The following is a 22,807-nucleotide window of genomic DNA, read 5'->3' as shown; positions in this document are numbered from 1 at the left end:
ACTCACTAATTCCTGAGTGACACTGTGCACAGTTTTAGTCTACAATTGGGAGAACATGTGTTCAGATCCCAACAACATTACAGCAATTAAAAAGTAATAGAAATCTGCAGGCTGTCTATCGACTGCCATCTTATTGTTATAAGTCAGCCTCTAGTTTTTGCAATTTATCATGCACATAAACCATAAAACTGGTTTATGCTGTGTGTACGTTTGTCTGGTAAGGATCATAGATGATACTCATCAGTGCTCATCAGTGCTATGTTTCTTTTCTCAGATGAATGCATCACGGCAGGAAGGAAAGCTCATGGAGGAGTGCGACCTATTGATCAATATAATTCAGGAGCGGAGACAGATCATTGGTGCTAAAATCAAAGAGGGCAAAGTAAGGATAATAACTGTTTTCACTATGGAAAATTCTTTACAGAAATCTGCTGTTTGAAAGAAACCGTTTCTTAGTGGACAGGCATTTAAAGCCAGAACATTTGAGGAAAAAATCCTATCCCAGGATGTCCAACAGAAGTTAGAATGTACAGAATTACTTCAATATCCACTTAAAATCATTTATTTCACCATTTCAATTAATCATAAGCAGTTACAGTTACAATATGATGGCTAAGCTGGCAAGTGAGGGCAAATAGAAAGAAAAAAAAACAAAAAAAAACAAGAAAATGAGAACTCAAGGCACAGAGGTCAGGATTTATTTCTAAAGAGTATGTGTTTATGCCCCTACCATATGCCTGGTCATATTAAAGTAAGGCTACTAGCTTCATGACCTAAATCCCTCTAAATCTCTCTGACCTACATGTAAATTACAGTTTTCTTACATCTTAACACATCCTATAGAACTGAACTCTAGTGTTAACATATGGTGTTGTTACACTAACATTTCTTCTGGATAAACGGTTCACCAATCCACAGAATTTGTCACTGACTTTGTACTTAAAGGTCTGTCAATAAATGTATGCATTTTATTGTAATTACTGGTTTATAATATATAATTTGTTGTCTTTAGACGGTCCGATTGCGCAAACTGGCACAGCAAATCGCCAACTGCAAGCAGTGCATAGAGCGCTCCTCTGCTCTTATAACTCAGGCAGACCAGACACTCAAAGAGACTGATCATGCCCGCTTCCTCCAGACTGCCAAGAGCATCTCAGAACGGTGAGCAAAACAAAAAAAAAAAAGAATCAACACCATCAAGTAGCGCTGCACAATATGGACAAAAATACCTGATTGTGACAATATTGCTTTACTGTTACATACCCTGATTTCTACAATGGTGTTTTAGGGCCACTGTTACGAAAAAATAAAAATGAGACTTTGAGAATAAAGTTGTAATATTTTGGGAATAAAGTCGTATTATTAGAAGAAAATCATAAAATTTCAGAAAAAGTAATAATTTTTAAAAAAATAAAAAAGTTGTAATATTTCAAGCATTAAGTTGTAACGTTACAAGAATAACCTCGCAATGTTTTGAGAATAAAGTGGGCTATTTGTAGGAGGTCTGCTGTAATGCGTTGGGGCCTCGGCTGTTGTACTGGTGAGGATGAAGATGCTGAGCGCTCTGGAGTTCTACTTCGGGATCGATCATTTGAAATATTCTTATTGTCTCCTGTGAAACTACATGCCCTCTTCGAATGGCATGGAGATGTAACCACCGATAGCCTTGTAGACGACACTGCCTGCGAGTTCTCCTTCAACAAAACAGACAATTTCCTCCAAGTTCATCTGGTTCTTTATTCTCAATAAACACAGTTTCTTGCAGAGACTTTATTCTCAAAATATAATGACTTTATTCTCGAAATATTGTGTCTTTATTCTCAAGGTATTAAAACTTTTGTTTCTAAATATTACGATTTTATTCTAGAAAATATTCTTTATTCTCAAAGTGTATTATTTTTTATTTTTTTCTAACAGTGGCCCTAAAACGCCATCGCAGATTTCAATTTGCCTTGCAATACATTTAAAATATCTTGCTGTTTCAAAGCAAAAAGATGCACTATTTGACCAATATAAAGACCACATAGTGGGCAGCCCTTAAGTGGTGCTTTCAGTTTCATGGTAGTCAGAACCCTGTACAAAAGATTTGCTGTTTTCATATATAAAAGTACGTAACCTGCCTTAAAGTTTTGATTATGGAGAATATCAAGTAGTAAGTTAACAGAACAGCAATTTGCCTTACATTCTATAAAAACCTATTATTCAATAAATTTCAGTAAAATAAAAATTTTAAGGCAGCCATTCATAAATCATAACTAACGATTAAAGATATATGACACCAGGCCCATTATTTCCACTGCTGTTTTAGAGTTTCCATGGCGACCGCATCCTCTCAAGTCCTGATACCTGAGATTAATCTGACGGACACTTTTGACACCTTTGCACTGGACTTTACCAGAGAGAAGAAAATGCTGGAAAGTCTTGATTACCTCACAGGTAAATGCAAATACTTCATGTCATATGATGTAGTACATAATATTAATTATGTGTCTTAAACAAGCTGTTTATGTAAGGCTGCTGCTAACATACTGCACCAAGTGTTTGTATTGGGAAGATATGTAAAAATCTTGCAGCACTTAGAAAGTTATGCATCAGTGCATGAAAATAATTACTACCTAACACATTTGGTGACTCAGATGCAAAATCATGCGTTTATAATTTGCGTTACAATCCGATAAGCCTGTGATGCTCCCAATTTTTACTCTCTGTTAGGCATTTCTGTTATATTGAGTTATTTGTGCTGAGCTAAATTTGTGGGACAGCTCGCTAAGGCAGTCAGGACAAATCTGTCAGCATTGTGCACTCTAAAATCTCTGCACTGTGCAGTGCAGCGCTGTGCTGAAGAGCGATCTCGACAAGGGGGGAAAGTAGCAGGGCTTTTAAGCCAAATCAGTTCCAGTCCCCTCACAAAATACTCACCACGCTGCCCATGGGCAGTCAAAGGAGAGCAAGCGAAGATTGAGAAGCAATTATAGATCATTAGTCGATTCTGTCAAAAGTGCTGCAACCTTTGGCAAACTGTTCCAAACCTGTTGGTGTCTTTAGCAGCAGCAGAACATAAGCAGAACGTGTTTCTTTTTTCTTTTCATTTAGAATGAGTGTTTTGTGCTCCAACCTGTTATCAAAACAGTATTTTCTATGTTTAATTATAATTTACTGTTCGTTCATCATAAAGTCTTTTCACACCAAGCCGAACACTAGACTCAGAGGAAGGAGAAACGGATTTGTCAAATAACAGCAACAAAGTTACCACTGTTTCTTCATCCAGTGCAATTCAAAGATGTATAAAGATGCATAACAGCCCATTCTGCTAAAAATCAGTCACAGCACAAGAAGTTCCATCAACTCACAGGAGCTGAAGGTCTACAGCAGAGCTGTGTTTCTATATGGTGGAGTTTGAGGCTGTGCTTTAGCTCGAAGCTCCGAGCATTAAAACGAGCTAACAAACTACAAGAGCAGTAATGATCCCTGACGGCATTAGTGTTAATGTGCACATTTTCAAAAACTGACACGTTTTTCGTTTGTCTGTAAAACTGAGCCTGTTTACACTTTGCATTAAAATGTATTTCATGTCTGGATCATACTGGCCAGATTTAATTTACATTTTTCACTAAAATGCATGCCCAGTTTGTAAACAAGCCCTCTGTGAAAAGGATTTGTAGCTTTGTTGCCCCCTGAGGTGCAAATGGAAACTGTCCTAGACATAGTGAACATGTAACTGCAGAATACCTGTGGTTTTAAATAACGGAAAAAAACTATACTTTTAACAATAATATGGCCCTGATTTATTTATCATTTTTTTCAAAACTGCTTTTTGTCCCAGCCCTAGTTTGATTTGTCTAACTCTAAAATGAATTTACTGCCAACACTTAGGCCCTTATTCATCAAAGTATGACATGAGTGCAGATTTGACTGTCCCAACTGATGTACGAACAACTACATGTCTGATTCAGGAAACTGTATGATGGCAAAATAAGCTGTAATTTAAGTGCAGTTGATGAATTAGCTTCAGTGCTCTCATATACACTATTTATTTGAAGCACGTAAATCATCCAGGTGTTTCAATAGTGAGCCAACAGAAGAAAAGTATTCTGTGGGCTCATGAGCCAATTTTTGTCCTCATTTGTGGAGTTTGCAGTCAAGCAGAACATGCACTGCTCCTCCTACTGGCCTGAGCTTAAATATCTTAAGTGTTAAAATTACAATGCTTGGAAAGAATGAAGAATATACTTTTCAGATTATGGAGTGATGTGACTGTGTAGTGTTACTATTTTCATAAAACATTGGCTGCCTGTGTAATAATATTGGATATGAGCTTCTACTGTACTAGGTAAGGGTTATGTTTTGTATTTTAGGTAGGAAGTTATTTACTGTAGCATAAAGCAAAAGTCCTATAGTCGTATACTCTATACTGTACTAGCTCCACCTGGTTTCATGTGACAGCGTGCCCCCCCCCCAAAAAAAAAAAAACTCCATTAAAAGTGAATAGCCAAAAGATGCACATAAAAACATTTTGCTGCAATAGTGTGAATACTACTTAACTTCACTAGTCTAGTATGTTTCTAATTCAGCCTCAAATGACAAAGAATACTTAATAATGTAATAAATCACTAGGTAACAACCTTTTTGTCAAATCATTGCTTTTGTACTGAACATTATGCATTGTTCTCATCTATTCCAGCACCCAGTCCCCCTGGCATCCGAGAGGAGCTGTGCACCGCCTCCTATGACACCATAACTGTGCACTGGACATCTGATGACGAGTTCTCTGTGGTTTCCTATGAGCTTCAGTACGCTATCTTCACTGGACAGTCCAATATTGTCAGTAAGTATGGCATGAAAAGGCAGTTTTAACAAAAGAGTACATATTCTACACCGTGTAAGAAGGTACCTCAGAATAGATACTGACAAATTCCAAAGTGGTATATTCTACCTCATGCAGTGCCTCTCTAATCCAAAGTTACCCATCATTCAACAAAACACATTTTTTTTATTTATTTGAACATTCACTTACTGTAAGAATTTATTATCTTTTTGTTTTAAACATTTGTATATATAGCTGAATTTAGATTTCATCTTTCCACTTAACACGAGACACATCAGCTGCTTGTGATTCGATAGTCTTTGGTTCTACGTCGCACACTGTCAACAATGTACTTTAAAATTGCAAGACAGGGCTCCCGAGTGGCCCAACCGTCTAAGCGTCGGCCCTGTCATCAGGAGATCGCGAGTTCGATCTCTGGTGATGCTACAGCCATCCGTAGCCGGGAGTCCGAGAGAGCACAGTTGGCCTCGCTCTCTCTGGGTGGGTGGGATGGCTGCTCTTCTCCCCCCCATCACTCACTCAGCACGATGCTAGTCAGCGCAGGCGTCTGTTAGCTGACGTAACAGATCTGGGGGTTGGCGCTTTCCTCCGAGCTCGTTCAGCTGTCCAATGACGTTGCGTGAGTGGCAGCTCGAAAAGATGCAGTGGCTGGTTTCACAGGTCTTGGAGGAAGCCTGTGTTAGCCTTCACCCTCCTAGCGTTGATAGTATCGTGTGTGATTGGGGGAGTCCTAACTAGCGGGTGGAATTGGCTACGACTAAATTGGGGAGGAAAAAAAAAATTGCAAGATAAAACAATTTGTTTCATTTTTTACTAAACTACAATTTGCATACCCAATGAAGTCAAAAAATACCATTATAAGTTCAAATATTTGCATATTTGACTAACCACAATTTCTAACAATTACATAATTTTTACTTTAGATTTTGCCCTTATGAGCACATGCTTAAGACCGCTTCAACATGCACACGTGTCTATAAACATGTGCTGAATGGTAGCACTGTATTACAGGAGGCATCTTTACAGTACAGTTTTGCAGTGCTGAACACAGAGAGTACAATAGCAGAACAGACGTGTGTGCATGCTCAGTGCTGAAGGCGAGATGGAGGCAGTGATGTAGAAATGTGGCCTGCAGTAAGTGCTGCACTACGCATTCATGCTGGAATATCATCAACAGAAGTCACTGGAGCAGCACAGTGTCAGTGCATTATCCCTATTCATTACACCCTCAAGAGTTATTAAAATGAGAAGGAGGCTAATTAAAAACTAAATACAAGTCTATGACACACTTACCTGGTTGATGCAGTATTTAGAACTATAGAAAAGGTCATTTTGCAGCAAGGCTACATTTGCATTTATTAACATCATATTTAATCAATGTAAACTTGAAATGCACATTTTCTATATGATTATCAGTTGAAGTTATAAATAAAGGACGAGGTAAGACATCATACACCGCAAAAGATCATGCTAGCCAGCAAATCCAGGGCAGTAGGAAAAGCACTTCGACTGCACTGGATGATTAAAACAGACATTATTACCACATGCAGGGAGATTCTCTTATTTACTTTAGATGTGCTGTTACTATGTGCTACTGGTGACTCAAACAAAACTTTGTTCACCGTCTGATAAAAACTGATGCATACAGGGGCATGCTTTCAAAAAAATGTGCAAAATACCAGTTATTCAAATAGCTTTCCCAGACAGAGCTCAAAATAGGGGGTGATGGTGAGCTCATCAACATTGTCTGCAGAGCAAGTCTGTCGTTCAACCATGAATAAAGTACAGTTAGTATGGCTGAAAAGTCCCGCATACTTAAATGAAGCATGTAGATGTGTGTTGAATGTGCGGAGAACACATTACATGTGATAAAAGTGAACAGCACTTTATGCAAGAGAAAAGCAGCTCTGTTAGCCAACGACAGCCTTTTGCTACGTAGTTATCGACTGTAGTCCCAGCTTTAAAAGAACACAGACTAGAGAATTTCTGGCTGTTTTTTAGAGGGGGTGTACCCCTGTTTACAGCACATTTCACTGCAATCCAGTTCCAAAAGGTTAACAAGTTGCCCTCAGATGTGTATTCTCATTGAGTGATCACACCTGCCCCTGCGAGACTAGCCAATGATAACAACCATGTAAGCCACAGCTTAAGGAAATAGCCACAATGAGTCCTATGTGCATTCCAAAGACTTGTCTCACTCACTTTAACACATGCACACCAGTTCTCAGTACACAGTTCTCAGTCAATTCTATGTCTAGACAAACTAGCATGAATAAGAGGGCTTTGACTGTTTCAGGTGGCATAATATAAACAGCAAAACTTACCTTACTTGCTTGTCCAGGTCTCTGTAACTCTGCTGATAGCTGGATGATCGTCCCTAACATCAAGCAAAACCACTACACGGTTCATGGCCTACAGAGCGGTACAAAGTACATCTTCATTGTAAAGGCCATCAATCAGGCAGGAAGTCGCAGCAGTGAGCCTGGAACATTGAAGACCAACAGTAAGACCATGTATCATGTCTTTTTGGGCTGGGCTTAGCTTCAAAGGTAGTATAATCCTGTTTCATACATGAATAAGTTCAAGATATTCATTCTAGCTTACTAGCTGATTCACTCATAAGTGATCCAATATTTCAAAAGCATGTATTTTTATAAGAGATTTCAGAAGAACAATACATGTGCATACAGTTTTCACTATGGATGCATGGTGATTTTTTAATTGGCAGATAACTGCTTAAAAATCTGCAGCATTTGACAGATGTTTAGATCTGACAGATATTTGAAACTGATATTTGATGGTGTATTTAGTGTACTCCAAAAGCAGATGCTGATTTATGATGCTATGTTAGATTTACTGCAGTTGTTACTCTTAGAAGTAAATGTTATATTTCTCCATATGCTAATGCTGGTCCAGCTAGATGAAGTCCCAATTTCTAAATCTTCTACTTCTGCATTGGCGTTGGCATCCTCAGATATATACATCAAAAATATCAGATATTGGCATCAGCGTTCATACTGGTGCATCTTTAGTTTTCACTATTAACAGCACTTTTAAGTGAACATTACTCATTTATCTTTCTTCATCGATGTTATCAGTGGCAAAAATAAAAAAAGCAAGTATCTTCCTCTCTAAATGTGTTATTTGTTGTCTTCTTGATTCCCCAGGTCAGCCATTTAAGCTTGATCCTAAGTCTGCTCATAGGAAGCTAAAAGTGTCGCATGACAATCTGACGGTAGAGCGTGACGAGACATCCTCTAAGAAGAGCCATGGTCAGGAGCGTTTCAGCAGCCAGAGCAGCTACGGGGTCACTGGAAACGTCTACATTGACAGCGGCCGCCACTATTGGGAGGCTCTTATTGGAGGGAGCACTTGGTGAGGCTTACAAGACGTCAATATTGTATTCTAAATTGTCATTAGAAAATAATTACATAACAAGCAGTTTTGCAGAAAAACTTTTGTGTCACTAGCGCTGTTGTAGACAGAAATCATCACAAAGAAACTAACAACTTTTTCTTCTCAGGTACGCAGTGGGAATAGCCTACAAGTCCGCACCCAAACATGAATGGATTGGGAAAAACTGTTCCTCGTGGGTGCTCTGCCGGTGCAACAACTCCTGGGTGGTTCGCCACAACAGCAAGGAGATGGCCATTGAGCCCTCTCCCCATCTGAGACGCGTTGGAGTGCTCTTGGACTATGATGCCGGTTCGCTGGCTTTCTACGATGCCGTGGGCTCTCAGCACCTTCACACCTTCCATGTTTCCTTCACCCAGCCAGTTTGTCCAGTCTTTAACGTATGGAACAAGTGTCTCACAGTTCTAACTGGCCTCCCCATTCCAGACCATCTGGAGGGCGTGGAGCCCCTTGACTGACATGGCAATCAAAAGTGGACATCTTGAGCTGCTTACAATTGCTTTCACCAGCTCGGACTATGTTAAGCTATCCCAAGTCACCCTATGCACCTCGGACCATCATTGGCCACTTAGTACTCCCCTCCTTTTACTCAGAGTTTCAAAGAAAACACTGACAGAAATTCTCTGTGAACAGACAGGAGGGAGTCTGATATCCCCTGAAAGGAAAAAAGTGTTTACTTCTGCTCTTACTGTACAGAAAACAGTGAAGTATTTAAGAAGATAAAAGTGAAATCATTTGATAGAGATATTTGAGAACTTTTGCACAATAATGTCTAGTTTATTTATGAAAAGGGTGGCCATCACAGTTGAAGTCAGTCTCACAATTTGATGCAATTCTGTAACTAGGCTACCTTGTGCAATCCCATTAAACATGCTTAAGCACGTCAGTTGCTTCATTGCATTAAGAGGCAAAACATCTATAAGACATGCGAATATAAACTGGATAGAAATGAGCCATTCTCACTTTGTAAAATAGAATCTTGCTTTAATACAGCAGGACTGATGTAATACATTGATCATGTCATGTGTTACTTTTTTTTTACGTAATATTAGTGTGTCTTTTTGTTTTTGTTTTGGTCCATGATGACACACATTTGTTTTTCCATATACATGTACTTTATGTTTCTGACTATTCTAATGTTACAATAATACACGTCTGTAAAATCCACATTTTGGATATCTGGATTTCTAGACAGATAAACATCTAGATAAACGTCGAGGTGAAAAAGGTCTGTTGATTTTCAAGATATAAGATGAACTGACAATGTACCGTATGAATATGAACTGGATTTTGTTGGGGAAAGTTGTTTTTTTTTTTTTTAATAGCAGTGGTGCCAGTGTAGTTCAGATCATTTACTGACCTAACATAGCTTATAAATTCAAAACTACAATTCATGTCACGGTGTATGTATCTTGCTGCACAGATAACACAATGGTTGAGACCTCTGGATGGACTTGATCCCAGAGAGCTAATGACCATCACACGGACTGTACAAGCAGATCTGTTCACACCTTCACTCTGTATCATGACAGCGTTCTTGCCTTCAAACTGAAATGCTTGCTTAACGATGTATATTATTTATGTTGCTCCAATAGTTGTTTATGTGAAGTTCTAAAAGACAAAAAATGAATATTTTGTTTAAGTTTAAGATGAAGTCTAAGCATTTTCGAAGATGCTATAATCTATGTGGCAAAGGGTCAGCTCTTATCTCTTTGTATATAAACTGTCTGCCCCTCTTTCCTGAGGGTAAAACGTTGTTGACATACCCTGTTTTGATCCTGTGGACACTTTTGCAAGGAGTTGTTTTGAAAGCTTGTATCACTGTGCAATTTTTGTAGCATTTGTGAAAGACTGATTAAAGGTATGGGTCACTTGTTGGTATCATGCTTTCATTTCTGACTTACATAAGTACATAGTTAGCTACTTTACATTAAAGTCTTAAAACATAGTCGTATGCAAAGATTTGGGCCCCCATGGTTAAATGACGTTATTTTTCTAAGTGAAAATAAATTAAATACCTCCATAGAGAACATTTCTGCACAATTTCATATGCAATTATTGTTATTTCCTGAGTTTAACATATCGTGGGGGGAAAAAAAAACTACAGCACAAAATGTATTCTGTGAAAAAAGTTATAGCACATTTTATACTTATTTTTTCCAATGTGTTAAACTTAGCAAATACATAGAAACTGCACTCTAAGACTTGCAGGAAATGCCATTTCGAAGTTTGTTTCCTGTACATGTTAACTTCTTTTCATTGAGAAAATCACCAAAACAAGCAATTTGACTGAGAGTATTCATACTTTTGCATACAACTGTAGATCAAATGTGGCTGTACTGAAAATGTACTTCTTTCAATGTTTTTGAACACTTTCAAACCAGAACACCATTAAATTTATATTACTTGCCCACCAGTTCTCACAGAAAGACAACCCTCTAGGATCTTACTTCTTAAAACTCAGTACGTCCTGTACTGTCTATCATTCAGGATTCCTGCTTTCCACCCAGTCAACCTGGGTTCAGCTCCCAGTAAGAGAAACTGGACAGCTGTCAGCAGAGCGAATGGAAGAACCCAATTTAATAACTGAAAATGATTTAGAAGCAACGATGTCTCAAAAAAGAGCATCCAAAGAAAGTGTCTACAACGATTTTGGGTGATCTCATCATACTGCACAAGGCAATTAAACCACAGCCATTCCTTAAGGTCATTCTTGTACTTACAATTCTATGTATAAAGGGAATAACGACAAATGAATGCAACATTTTTAAATAGATCATTATGGGAGTGCAGGGCACAATCTAACACAGATTAAAATGTAATAATGGGCTTTTTGTGTCATGAAACGGGTTCAGGTAAAAGTGCGTTCAGCCAGTGTCTTATATTTCCATAACAGCTGTGACTTTCCACAGCAATCAGATGAATATTTCTCAAGACCTTTTTTGCACCATAAAAGTGACTTATTTTTCCCATCCTATGAGTTTTTCAAAGTCACAGAATTCACAGCAATATTATTTTAATTGTCGTTTCTGTAACACAGCACTATTTTAAAGCATGTAAATGACTCACAGTGAGAGTTAGCCAGGTTAAAATACAGCTACTGGGCACTGATATTAGCTCTTCTACTTTGTGGTTAAAAATAAATTTGCCACATTTGACACATTCTCTTTTCATGAATCTTTTATTTTGTTGCATGTACTGATATGTGTATAGAGTGGACAGCTCATCTGGTACAAACTACGTAGATATACTATTGAATTACTAGCAGAGATGTGAAGGGTGCACATATACATACATATAAAAATTTTTTTAAATGTGTGTGTGTGTGTATATATATATATATATATATATATATATATATATATATATACATACACACACACACACACACACACACATTTAAATGCAGAAAGAATGTATAAATTTGCCTCTACTATCTATGGCCTATTATGTTTCAGGCAAACTGGTCACTAATACTATCAGAAATGACAATGACCAAACAGAGGGTAACAGAAACATACCACTGCTGAACACAAACAAACAAAACTTTGAATTATCTTGGATGTAATTATAATTGCTGTGGGTTTTCCATACTACAGGCATATTTACAAACACCTGACAGTTTTTAGTTTAGCCATTCTGAATGAGGCGATCTGTTTATTTTATAAACTGAATATGCTAATGGGCAGAAATACGTTTTTGCATGAGGTAACTGAATGATCTGCTTCAGATGGCAGACTCTTCTGTTTTGAAGGCTTGAAGGCATGCTGGATAATTTATGCTGAGCGCCCTCTGGTGGATTCAGGAGACATAACATTGACTGGGAAATCCGGTATTTACTGCAGTTATGTAGCTTTATACTTATTTTCTTTGCAAAAGAATGCGTTATGAAAAAAGTATTTAAAATTTGAATATACTAAAATATTTGACACACAAAAAAAAGGAGAATATCTAAATGTAATTTCTGATCCCATCTGACAGCAGACTGAGGCTCAGCTGCTCTCATGCTGTACGGTGCTATTATAGAATCCTCAGTGCTCACGGGAAACCCATGGATAAATAAAATATACAGTCATTGGATAGAAAATGCAACAACTGCTGTATTAATTGAACGCCAGTGATGAAAATCGGAAATTGCCTTCACCCCTAGTTATGGGCCCCTGGACACAAATACTTGTTGGGGTCCTACCTGGCTACCTTTTTTGGGTGGTCAGTGATTTTTTTCCCCAAGATATCACAGCAAGGTAAACAAGGCCTATGCAGCACCACGACAGCAGCACACTAACCACAGTGTTGGCACATCACTGCTATGAGTGCACGCTTTTTTTCCAGTCGAGACAAAACAGTAGAAAAATTACTCACACATTAATGAGAACACAGGTTGACATAAACCCAACAACCAATGCAACAAATCTATATAAAGCTTGCATCCACTATTGACAAGCAAACAATTAACCCCAACGAAGACGACAAATTAAAATTGAACAACTGAAATGTACATAAAGACAGAAAAAAGCAGAAAATGTAAAAACCAAGCCGTCAAGCAGCCCAGCTAAAGCATACTGCCACGGCAGGTTTGGAAATGTTTATTATTTTCTCCATTTTTATCTTTCCTCGAATGATGCAGATCACTGACAAACTAACTTTTTAACTCAGGTGGTTGGCATTTTATATCTGGCTTTAAAAACAGACATCTTCTGCTCTGTCAAAGTTTCAGGTATTGCTTTTACAGATGCCTTACTCATGTATTTAATAGTGCTCATAAAACCCATTGGACGGGGCCTAAACATAGGCAATTCATGTGATTTTCAGTTCTTCTGAAACCTGCGTTTACATGATAAATGATGTCAGGTAATTACCAGAGATGTGGAAGTGGAGGTGGTGAGCGTGTCACAGCACCCCCAGATTTCAGGATTGACTGGTACTGCCAAAAATAATAATAACAATAAAAGATTTTCATTGTGGGGGCGCGTTGTTAAAACACTAGCAGGTTGAGGTGGAAGTGTGTGCAGAGCAATGAGCTATTTCTGACCAGAAAGCTGCAAATGTAGTTTAAGTAATCTATTATAATAAAGCTTTGAATATTTGAGCTTTTTTATTGTTATATCTCCCTCTTTGCATGTGTTCGAGTGTTAAATCTCAGTGTGAGACTGTGGGTGTGACAAAATCAGATACCACACCACATATCAACAATCTGATTGGTCGCCACTCAGCTCATTTACATGAGGTACAATATGTTCTGTTTGCTGTAAAACATAAAAAAAAACGGTCAAATTGTTTTACATGATATCATCGTTAACATCACGTATATGTTGCTTAAAATATCAGCACCCACCAACTTAAAAAAAAAAAAAACCTTCCCATGTCCTTGTGAATGTCTGAAAGTAATAAATACATTCAGATGAAGCTTATTTTGATCCACTTATATTGCTATAACAAAATACACTACTTTTAATGAAAAAACTTTAATGGTCTCATTTGAACAAATAAGATAAACACACTTAATCAAGTTTAACTAGCAAACTAATGTGATTTATGTTAAAATGTCATGCTGAACGTACCAATCGAGGCGGCCCAGAGATACAAGGTTTGTATTGGTAAAGACAATACATATAGTGCATGCTTTGCTGTATGTTTGGTGACTTCTCTCTGAATATGGGTTACTTTTTCTGAGTCTCTTATAGTACCAGTGAGTCTGTATTATATAACCAAAGGTATGTGGTCACCTGACCATCACACCTATTTATAGTATTCAATTACATCATTAAAAACACCCTGTTGCCATTTTGGTAGGCAAGCAGTAGCTCTGGCTGTGCTCTGATATAGCTTGTCTAGTCACCGTTACTGCAGTTACAACCCTGCAAGTGGATGAAGACCAAGCAAAATAGACCAGAATGACCACGAAAAAAGATGACACTTCATATGTGGACACTTTAGATGCAGTTCAAAGGAAATGCTACAAAAAGAAGATCAGCTAGATTGGTTCACTCAATCCGTACTGCCTGCATATCTCCAGAGTTCAGAAAATTCCGAAGTGTGACATTTTACAAAAAGTATCAGAAGTGGCTACCAAAACTGCCAAAGATCTTAAATAAACTCAAGTTCCTCTTATTTGGATTTTATGTTGCACCTTAAATTGTCCTGCAGTTACACTGAGGTGCCTTAAACAGAATGAATTTGGTGAAAACAAAGGCATCAGGTACCTCATTAAATGCATTATTTCACCTCATAAATGCACCTTTAATCAAGAAATACCTTAAACTTTCACTTGGAAATGTTTAATGATCAGGTAACAAGCAGCACAGCAGAGCAATAACCAGCCGCTAGAACTGCTGAACAGGCTGATCTAATGTTGTGTACTAAACCACACACTTCTGTACTTCACCTTCTACCTAAAGAATGCACTTCTATTGGTATAGCGCTATTTTTTGCATACTGTTTAGTGAGGTAGTATGCGGTTTGGGATGTGGCTGAAGTAACGCAGCAGGAAATCTCAGCTGTTTAGGTTTCAGCTTTTGTTACCACTACAGCAACAAATCAAAATCTAAAAATTAATTACAATATTTAAAATAAATCACAAATATAAAATGCTCAAATATATTGGTAAATATGTTTTAACTGTCATTGGAATACTATGAATATGAGCTTAGTTGGATGTCATATTTCAACCATGAGCATTAATATGGAGTTCCCCCATCCCCACACCCACTCCTCTAGCTCCACTCTTCTATGAAGGCTTTCCACAATATTTTGGAGTGTGTCTGTGGGAATTTGTGCCCATTCAGTCAAAGGAGCATTAGTGTGGTTAGGCACTGCTGTTGGACAAAAAAGCCCAGCTCATAATCAATGTCCCATTTTCTCCCAAAGGTGTTCAGTCTGATTGAGGTCGAGACTCTGTGCAGGCCTCCATAACAAACTTCTTAAACCATGTCTTTATGGAGCTCACTGGAGCACAGTCATGCTGGAACAAGAAAGGTCCTTCTCCAAACTGTTGCCACCAAGCTAAAAGCATACAATTGTCTACTATGTCTTTGTATGCTGCAACATTCACATTATCCTTCACTGGGGCTAAGGTGGTGACTCCAAACACTGAAAACAGCCCTAGACCATTATTCCTCCTCCACCAAAATTTACTGCTACCTCTGTGTATACCGATAGGTAGCATTGTCCTGGCATCAGCCAAAGCCAGATTTATTTGCCCATCAGACTGCCAGATAGTGAAGCGTGATTCATCACTTCAGAGAACACGTTTCCACTGCTCTAGAGTCCAGCGGCAACATGCGCTACATTACTTCAGCTGATCTTTGGCATTGTGTGTAGAGAGGCTTATCTGCACCTGTTCAACTATGAAACCCATTTCCTGAGGCTCCTGGCACATAGGTCTTGTGCTCATTTTGCTTCCAGAGGCAGTCTGGAACTCTGTAGTGAGTGTGCAACAGATGACTGGCAATCTTTACATGCTGCGCACTTCAGCACCCAGCAGCCCCGATCTGTGAGTTTGCGTGGTAAATCACTTTGTGGCTGAGTTGTTGTTCTAGTCGCTGCCACTTCCTAAAAAGAGCACTTACAGTTGACAGGGGCAGATCTAGCAGGGCAGAAATTTCACAAACTGATATGGGCAAAGGTGGGATCCTATGACAGTTCCACGTTTAACGTCACTGAGCTCTTCAGTACGACCCATTCTACTGCCAGTGTTTGTCTATAGAGATTACACAGCCATGATTAATTTAATACACCTATTAGCAATGGGTGTGGCTCAAACCTAACCTCAATAATGAGGAGGAGTCCTCATACTTTTGACTATATATATACACATTTGCATGCAGGTGGGGGTGCAGAACAGCTTAAGCACCTCAAATCTGGTAGATCAGTACCAGATTTGACACTGATTTGTGTTCAGGACACATTTAAAAAACAGTGTTTAACTGTGTTGCTTCAAGTCACAAACATCTTGTCAACTTATCGTTTTAAAATGATGTGAACAGTAACTGATATGGTTCTGTTACCCCACCTACACACATCAAATGTTGAATGTGTGCCTTTAACATTCACAAAAATGCACTACTTCTAATTATTTTAGCATTAAGGAGGACACTACTTAAAGCTAAATCATAAAAAAATACTTTTTTTGACATTTATTTAATGAGGTATACAGCTCACACACGTCTATAGAGTTAACACAGCCTGAGAACGTATAAAATAGCAGTTTAAGAAAGCGGTTTAGTTAAAGTTTATTTGATGTTATTGCTTTGTTCTGTTCCATAACAACTCAACAACTGGAACTTCTGAAAGTGATTTTTCTTTTAGATTGCACTCAAACTAATAATTTTATGCATAAGAAGGATGAAAAGGCAAATAAATATGCACATTTTTAATGTGCAGCATTTCACTACACCAAACATGTATTAGTTAGCTCATTCTTATCTTTCATTTTATCATGTAATGTAATGATGCTGTTCGTAGTTAATATTTTTTCTACTTTACCCCTCTAGGTGGCACTCACACACCAAAGATCTCCTGCTTGCAAACACGCATACGGTATTAAAAAGCAGCCTCATTCAACAAGCCTGCCTAACAGTATGCGCACAGTTAAACAAGAAAAACACATGCAAAAAACAAATATAGGTGTATCGTATATATATATATATATATGGTGCTGGGCCAAGGAACAGCAGATCCTGTGTTCATCAGTGATTTCAAAGTGCTTCACTTTAATCTCTTTTATACAAGTTGTCAGGATATTATTTGAATCAAGGCTTGTGTGGTTAATGAGAAGTGTTATTAATCGTGTCCTCCAGCAAGAGGAGCTTTGTGTTCACATTCACAAATAGGATTGCCAGTTAATAGTTTTCCTCCAGGACACTGTATCTAGAGCAGCCTTGTTGTTTCAAATGACAGCTTCTCAAACAATGATTTATGAATTATTCAAAGCTTTTTAGATGTAATTGTTCTTCCATTTTGCTGAAGAGCCCTACTTTTCTATATAAGGGTTTTATTTTTTTGTAGTCCACTGGCTACCCTGGGGAAGACTCAAAAAATTGTCTTGAACTTTCAGCTATTCTTTTTAAAATGTTGGGTTTCTTTTTGGATACATGCCTTGGGATTTGGCCTATAACTTCTTTGAGGATTTTTTTCCCTTTGCCTTAAAAAATAGATTTTAAAAAGAAAAACACATACATTATTAAGATCTTGGTAAGAAAGAAAAGTAATAAAAAGCAAAAATCTGCCGCCTGCTGTTTATTTGACTATTTATAATGAAACTCAAATTCATTAAAAAGAAAAAGAAAATGAAAGTCAACTTTATCATATGTAGTCCAACAATAGAATCTAATCATCAGCTATTACGCTGGTACACTGTTCTCTGTGGTCTTCTGTTGGAGCACAGCAAGTGTTTGCACTTTTTCCATTGAGTTTCCATAGAGCCCCATTTTCATGCTAAGTACCTCCACACTCGGGCATGGGCACAAGGACATATTTCCACAGCACTGGCAAGCCCCGTCTGGCAATTGTGTTCGCTGGGACAGAGGATTACAGATCCCAGCAGATGTCGAAAGATTTCGCCAGGACTTGGAGGACTGAGGCCACACTGGCAAACACAAAGAGAGAAGAGCATCTGCCTATGGAGGCTTTTGCAGACATGCGAGTCACCTCCCCAGCCTTCAGCAACCTCCCTAGTTTTCAACACAATCGAATTGGTCCATTTACCTTTTTTAATTTTATGATTTTATGATGTTAGTTGTATCTTTTCACCCTTGAAAATGATGACAGGAACTAGGGATGTGCATTCTGACTAACTTTGATATTTGAGTATCGCAAGAGTTATGAATGGATATCTGGTTAAGGAGAAAAACATGACAAACAGCCAAAACAATCATACTTCAGCCAAAGCTGGAGCTGGAGGGTTACTCTTTTAGGTGATAGTACTGGTGTTAACTGGCTAAAAACAAATCAGTAACACAAAATGAAAACATGCTTTATTATTCAAAATAGGCCAAGGAAAATTGGTAATTTTCCTGTTGGATGAGTAAACAACAAAGGCTGCCTCCTCAAATGTTAACTAAAACTACAGCTAACTGCTATAACACTGTATGCTGATGAGGACTCATCATCTTACATGAAGTATTTTCGGTAACACTTTATCTGGAGTGGTCCTTTTTAGATGATTAACAAACTCTTAACAGAGTATCAGTAACACATCAACAACATATCAGTGAAGTAGCTGTAGTGAAGCATCTGAATATAATGAAGTACATTAAGTAGATGTATTGTTAATATGTTACTTCCATTATGCAAAACCTAATCTTACCCAACCTTACCCAAAACCTACCCTAGCCCTGGCCCTAATCCTAACCTTAACCCTCATATGTTTTTTACATCTTACTGAGAGTCCGTTGACTGTTTTTTTCATCTAAAAAGTACCACTCAAAATAAAGTGCCACCATATTTTTTCCTCAGTGGATGATGTGCTAACAATTTAGCTGATTAGAAAAATTATTTCCACCGTTTCAAGACCTAGCTTCCATCAGCTAGAGTAGTTAGTCTGGTTAGCAATAACGCCACATTACATCTGTCCTGGACAACGCGCTCAAGTTCTGGCACTCGTGTTTTGGAATAAAACAGTGTTTTATTGAATTGATAGTCTATATTTTCTCCTTATTCCTGTACTGAAATGACATGAGCAACAAATATTCATTTCAGTATTCAAATACTGACATCTCGATTTATAAACATTACATGCTTCTACTGCAAGCTGCAAAAATGACGAAGTGAAACTGCAATTTGTGTGCACTACTACACTGCTTGCCACACACACCTGGTAAAAATAGCTACATCAATTACCACAAAGACTTGCATGCATCACTTTGTATTGGCTACATAATAGAGATGCATTTATATAGTAGGAAGATAAATCAGCAGACAGATTTACTAAATGAGTAGACCTTTGCTATAAATGACGTGGCGCTCCTGTTGATTCTCTCCTGAATGTGTCTACTGTAGGTTTTTCGCCCCAAATGTATCTTAGTTATTTTTTTTCCTCCCTTCACACTAACCCCCGGCCCCTTCAGTCATTTTTGGATGCCGAACTCATGATTTACTTCTGGCAGAGGGCCTAACTGAAACCACTGTAATGTTAGATGTTCCTTGGTAAATAATGTCAGGTGACATTACCTTGCTTTCTTGTAACATTTGCACAAAAGGTCAGCATTGTTTGTGTTAATAGTACACAACAATCAAGGACTGAAAACAAACAAATGCATGCTGTTCTTTTTCAGTATGTGTCTCACTCTGTGCTAACAGGTAAACATGCGCCTTTGGTACGATGGAGCATTACCTGGGAATGTCCAAGTTGCTGGCTGGCAGACTGTATTGTGGTTGTTGTTTTCACATATAAAGCATTGTGCATTTATGGATGCTCTCTCACACATGCATGTGCTGCTATATCAAATTCTCTTTCACAAAAAAAATTTAAAAAAATGTTAAAACTGTATGAGCTTTCCTTTCATGTGGTAATTTCAGTACAAGCCCTTTATTCTTTATTTCACACAATTTGCTAGCTACATTTGTAAAGCAAACAATACATCTTTAAAAAAAATACAGCCATCGCTTGCCTTTTTGAAAACGTTCCATAAGAATCTAGTGTTGAAGAAATGTTACAGTACTGTTTTAACACCATCGTCTTTAGTTCACATGTGAAAGACAAAATAACACAAAAGACTGGCTTGGAATAAGGTTTCATCATCAGTTGGTCAAAAAGCAATTTAGGATATGGCGTATGACCTTCGTTCATATTATTGTAGAAACACTTGAAACACTTTACTTGATATGACTGTAGATCTGAATACTTAGATTTTTTGCACATTTTACTTCACTTGTACTTCCCTTTCACTGATGTTAGCTGCTGGAATTACTGTATCAACCAAATACTGTATACTATATATTGCTGCCCTGGTTGCTACCTCAGTGACTCCTATGCTCATATATGCTAGGCTATCTGCTAAGCTGCTAATATGTCATAGTATGTTACATCCTCCTTTGCACAATCTACATATTCTCAGTACTGTGTCCTGCCTGTATTCTGTTCTATATTTATTGTAAGTCTTTCGTATTTATTTATTGTACTGTATTGTCTGCACCGTGTTTATTGTTTTGTCTCACACTTGTGTTCCTGTGTTGCACCATGGTCCTGGAGGAGTGTTGTTTCGTTTCATTGTGTACTTGTACATAGCTGAAATGACAAAGCCTGAGTTGACTTGTGGCTGTCTGCTAAGTCAGTGCATAAAATTCTGACCACCATTACTAATGTGATCCAAAATGTTATTAGGGTTTTCTGGAGTCCTTGGCTCCACTTGATTTGAACCAAGACAGCACTAGAGCCAGCGACAAAGAGATTTGCAGATGTTGGACTGTCCTAAACGTAGTTTACCCATTTCTTTGTATATAGCTACAGATTAAAGTGACAATGTAAATCTGAAGTAATATCAGGTAACTGGACAAATGATTGGAGCTGATTTATGTTTCAATACATCTTACCATCAGAATTCACATAATTTCACATACTTCACATAACGAGGCCGCTGAAGGGAGCTTTGACAGGAAACTCGGAGTGATGTACTGAGAAAATCATTGCTGTAGTCATAACTCTATAAAAAAAGATTATTAGCCAGTTAACCAGATTTGAAGTAAAGTTTTCATTCCAGAGCAGTTGGATATTAAATTGTCCCTCTTTTCACAAGGCTGAATTGGCTTATTCACCAGCTTGTTTTTCCAATTTTCCATTCCGCCTTAAATGTTGCTGCAGTTACATTCTTGCACCTGTCCACCATTTAAGGGAACTGCTGCATCATTTAAGGTGGAACGGAAAATTCAAATAAAAGCTTCTTCAGTACGTGAAATATGTGAAATTATGTAAATGGAACAGAAAATTCTGACAAAAATTGGCAAATACGCCAAATCAGCCTCATGGAAATAGGAACAATATTACATTCTATATAGGAATGCACGATAAGTTACATTTTTATTGTTCTTGCTAAATGAGTTTCCGTGATACACATTGTTAAGAGCTGCAATGACAGAACAGATCAAACTACCTCATACACACAGCGCCAGAGAGACGTCCTTACATTGTCGGCACAAACCATTGAAAGTCTAATGAGTCCTTCGCTGTGTTTAACTCTGCTCTCCCACAAGGGTGATGAGTAACTTAACCATTAGGCTAAACAGCCAATCAAAAAATGCACATGTACCAGCACACCTACTGCAGTGTATATACTTGTATTTATTTTCTGTATTTATTGTTCTATGTCCCTGCACTATGTCCTGTCTTGCACTATGTCCTGTCCTGCACTATGTTGTCTGTAATTGCACTGGAGATCTAGCCTAAAAGTGTTTCGTTGTACTGTACAACCCTGTTTCAGTATAATGACAATAAAGTTGAATTGAATTGAATAAAGTCATGTAGTAGTGCTCTGCTTTAGAATGTACACAGTGAGAGCACTGATAAACACCAAGCCCAAGTTCATTTTTACACTCCACTCGTATAAATTTAATAAGACTTACGGCTTTTTGTGCTCTTGATGTGACTTTAATTTAACGCAGTAATGGCAAAACAGTCACAGAGTGCCAACATGCATCAATGTGTATGGTTTGAAACAATGGCAAAAAAATTTGGCACTGTGAATGGCATAAAAATCATAAACCACTTGATGTGTAAAAGAGAACAAAAGAACAATAATTTGCATAATATCAGTGTTTATTTATATTACTACAGCATTGGATAATGTCAATTATTGGCCCAAGGGTAATTCTAAAAAGTCTGGAGTGTAATGTTTTCAGTTGTAGCCTAGACAACCTAGGAATAAGAGAAGTACCCATTGGGGCATATACTGTCCGATACTGGTCTAGATGTTTGTTATACACTGACTCAGCTCTTACCAGAAAAATACGCTAAAACATTTAGTAGACCTTAAAACATCAGTATAATTTGTGACGCCACAACTGTACATCATCTTCAAAGTCACAAACAAGTTCACAAAACATTTTTTCCACCCTTTTTCAGTTTCGTAAACAATTCAGCGTTCTGCTTGTCATGTAGATTGTTCTACACCTAAAAAAGAATGAAGTAAATAAGTAAAAGCTTGCACGGCATGCAGCTGATGTAAAACTGGCTGACAACTGATGTAGCCCTAAATGAGCCTGCTCTATGAATCCCACTGATTAAATGAATAATGACATTTTCTTCATCCTCTTTGATCTTGGAACAATGAGATGTGGCCCACACCCTAGAAGCATGTTGCATTCACGCATTCACTAACTACAGTGACCTACTTTGGAAAGAGTGTTAAGTGGGACTGAAACATACACAGCTGCAGTAAGCCCTTCATTACTGATTCCAATCTCGTAGCTCAATGACCACAGGGAGATGTTTCTTAGATTAAATTATGCTGGGTAAAGCATGTTTTCCACTGAGCAGTAGGAGGCGCTCCACTAACTCTTCTTAAAAGTGCCTCTAAGCTGTTGAACAAAGGAGCACAAAGTCATCTTTCTGGGCCAGGTAAGATGTAAAGTATA

At 37.9% G+C, this 22,807-nt stretch overlaps 1 protein-coding gene across 3 annotated transcripts in view; it reads left to right on the top strand.

Moving 5' to 3' along the window:
- LOC118798236 (E3 ubiquitin-protein ligase Midline-1-like) overlaps nucleotides 1-10,120 on the top strand; it is a 70,981-nt gene extending 60,861 nt beyond the window's left edge. For all 3 annotated transcript variants that reach the window (XM_036557631.1, XM_036557630.1, XM_036557632.1), the window contains exons 4-10: nucleotides 275-382; nucleotides 1,013-1,161; nucleotides 2,309-2,436; nucleotides 4,682-4,825; nucleotides 7,167-7,328; nucleotides 7,993-8,200; nucleotides 8,349-10,120. In XM_036557631.1, the coding sequence (XP_036413524.1) occupies nucleotides 275-382; nucleotides 1,013-1,161; nucleotides 2,309-2,436; nucleotides 4,682-4,825; nucleotides 7,167-7,328; nucleotides 7,993-8,200; nucleotides 8,349-8,697 (1,248 nt within the window). In that variant the 3' untranslated portion in view covers nucleotides 8,698-10,120. The remainder of the gene's footprint in view (nucleotides 1-274; nucleotides 383-1,012; nucleotides 1,162-2,308; nucleotides 2,437-4,681; nucleotides 4,826-7,166; nucleotides 7,329-7,992; nucleotides 8,201-8,348) is intronic.
- Nucleotides 10,121-22,807: the final 12,687 nt, after the last annotated feature.

This window comes from Colossoma macropomum, unplaced genomic scaffold (assembly GCF_904425465.1).
Source record: "Colossoma macropomum unplaced genomic scaffold, Colossoma_macropomum, whole genome shotgun sequence".
NCBI classification, from domain to species: domain Eukaryota; kingdom Metazoa; phylum Chordata; class Actinopteri; order Characiformes; family Serrasalmidae; genus Colossoma; species Colossoma macropomum.
The sequence above is the reverse complement of the archived record's forward strand: the minus strand, read 5'-3'. Positions and strand labels throughout refer to the sequence as shown.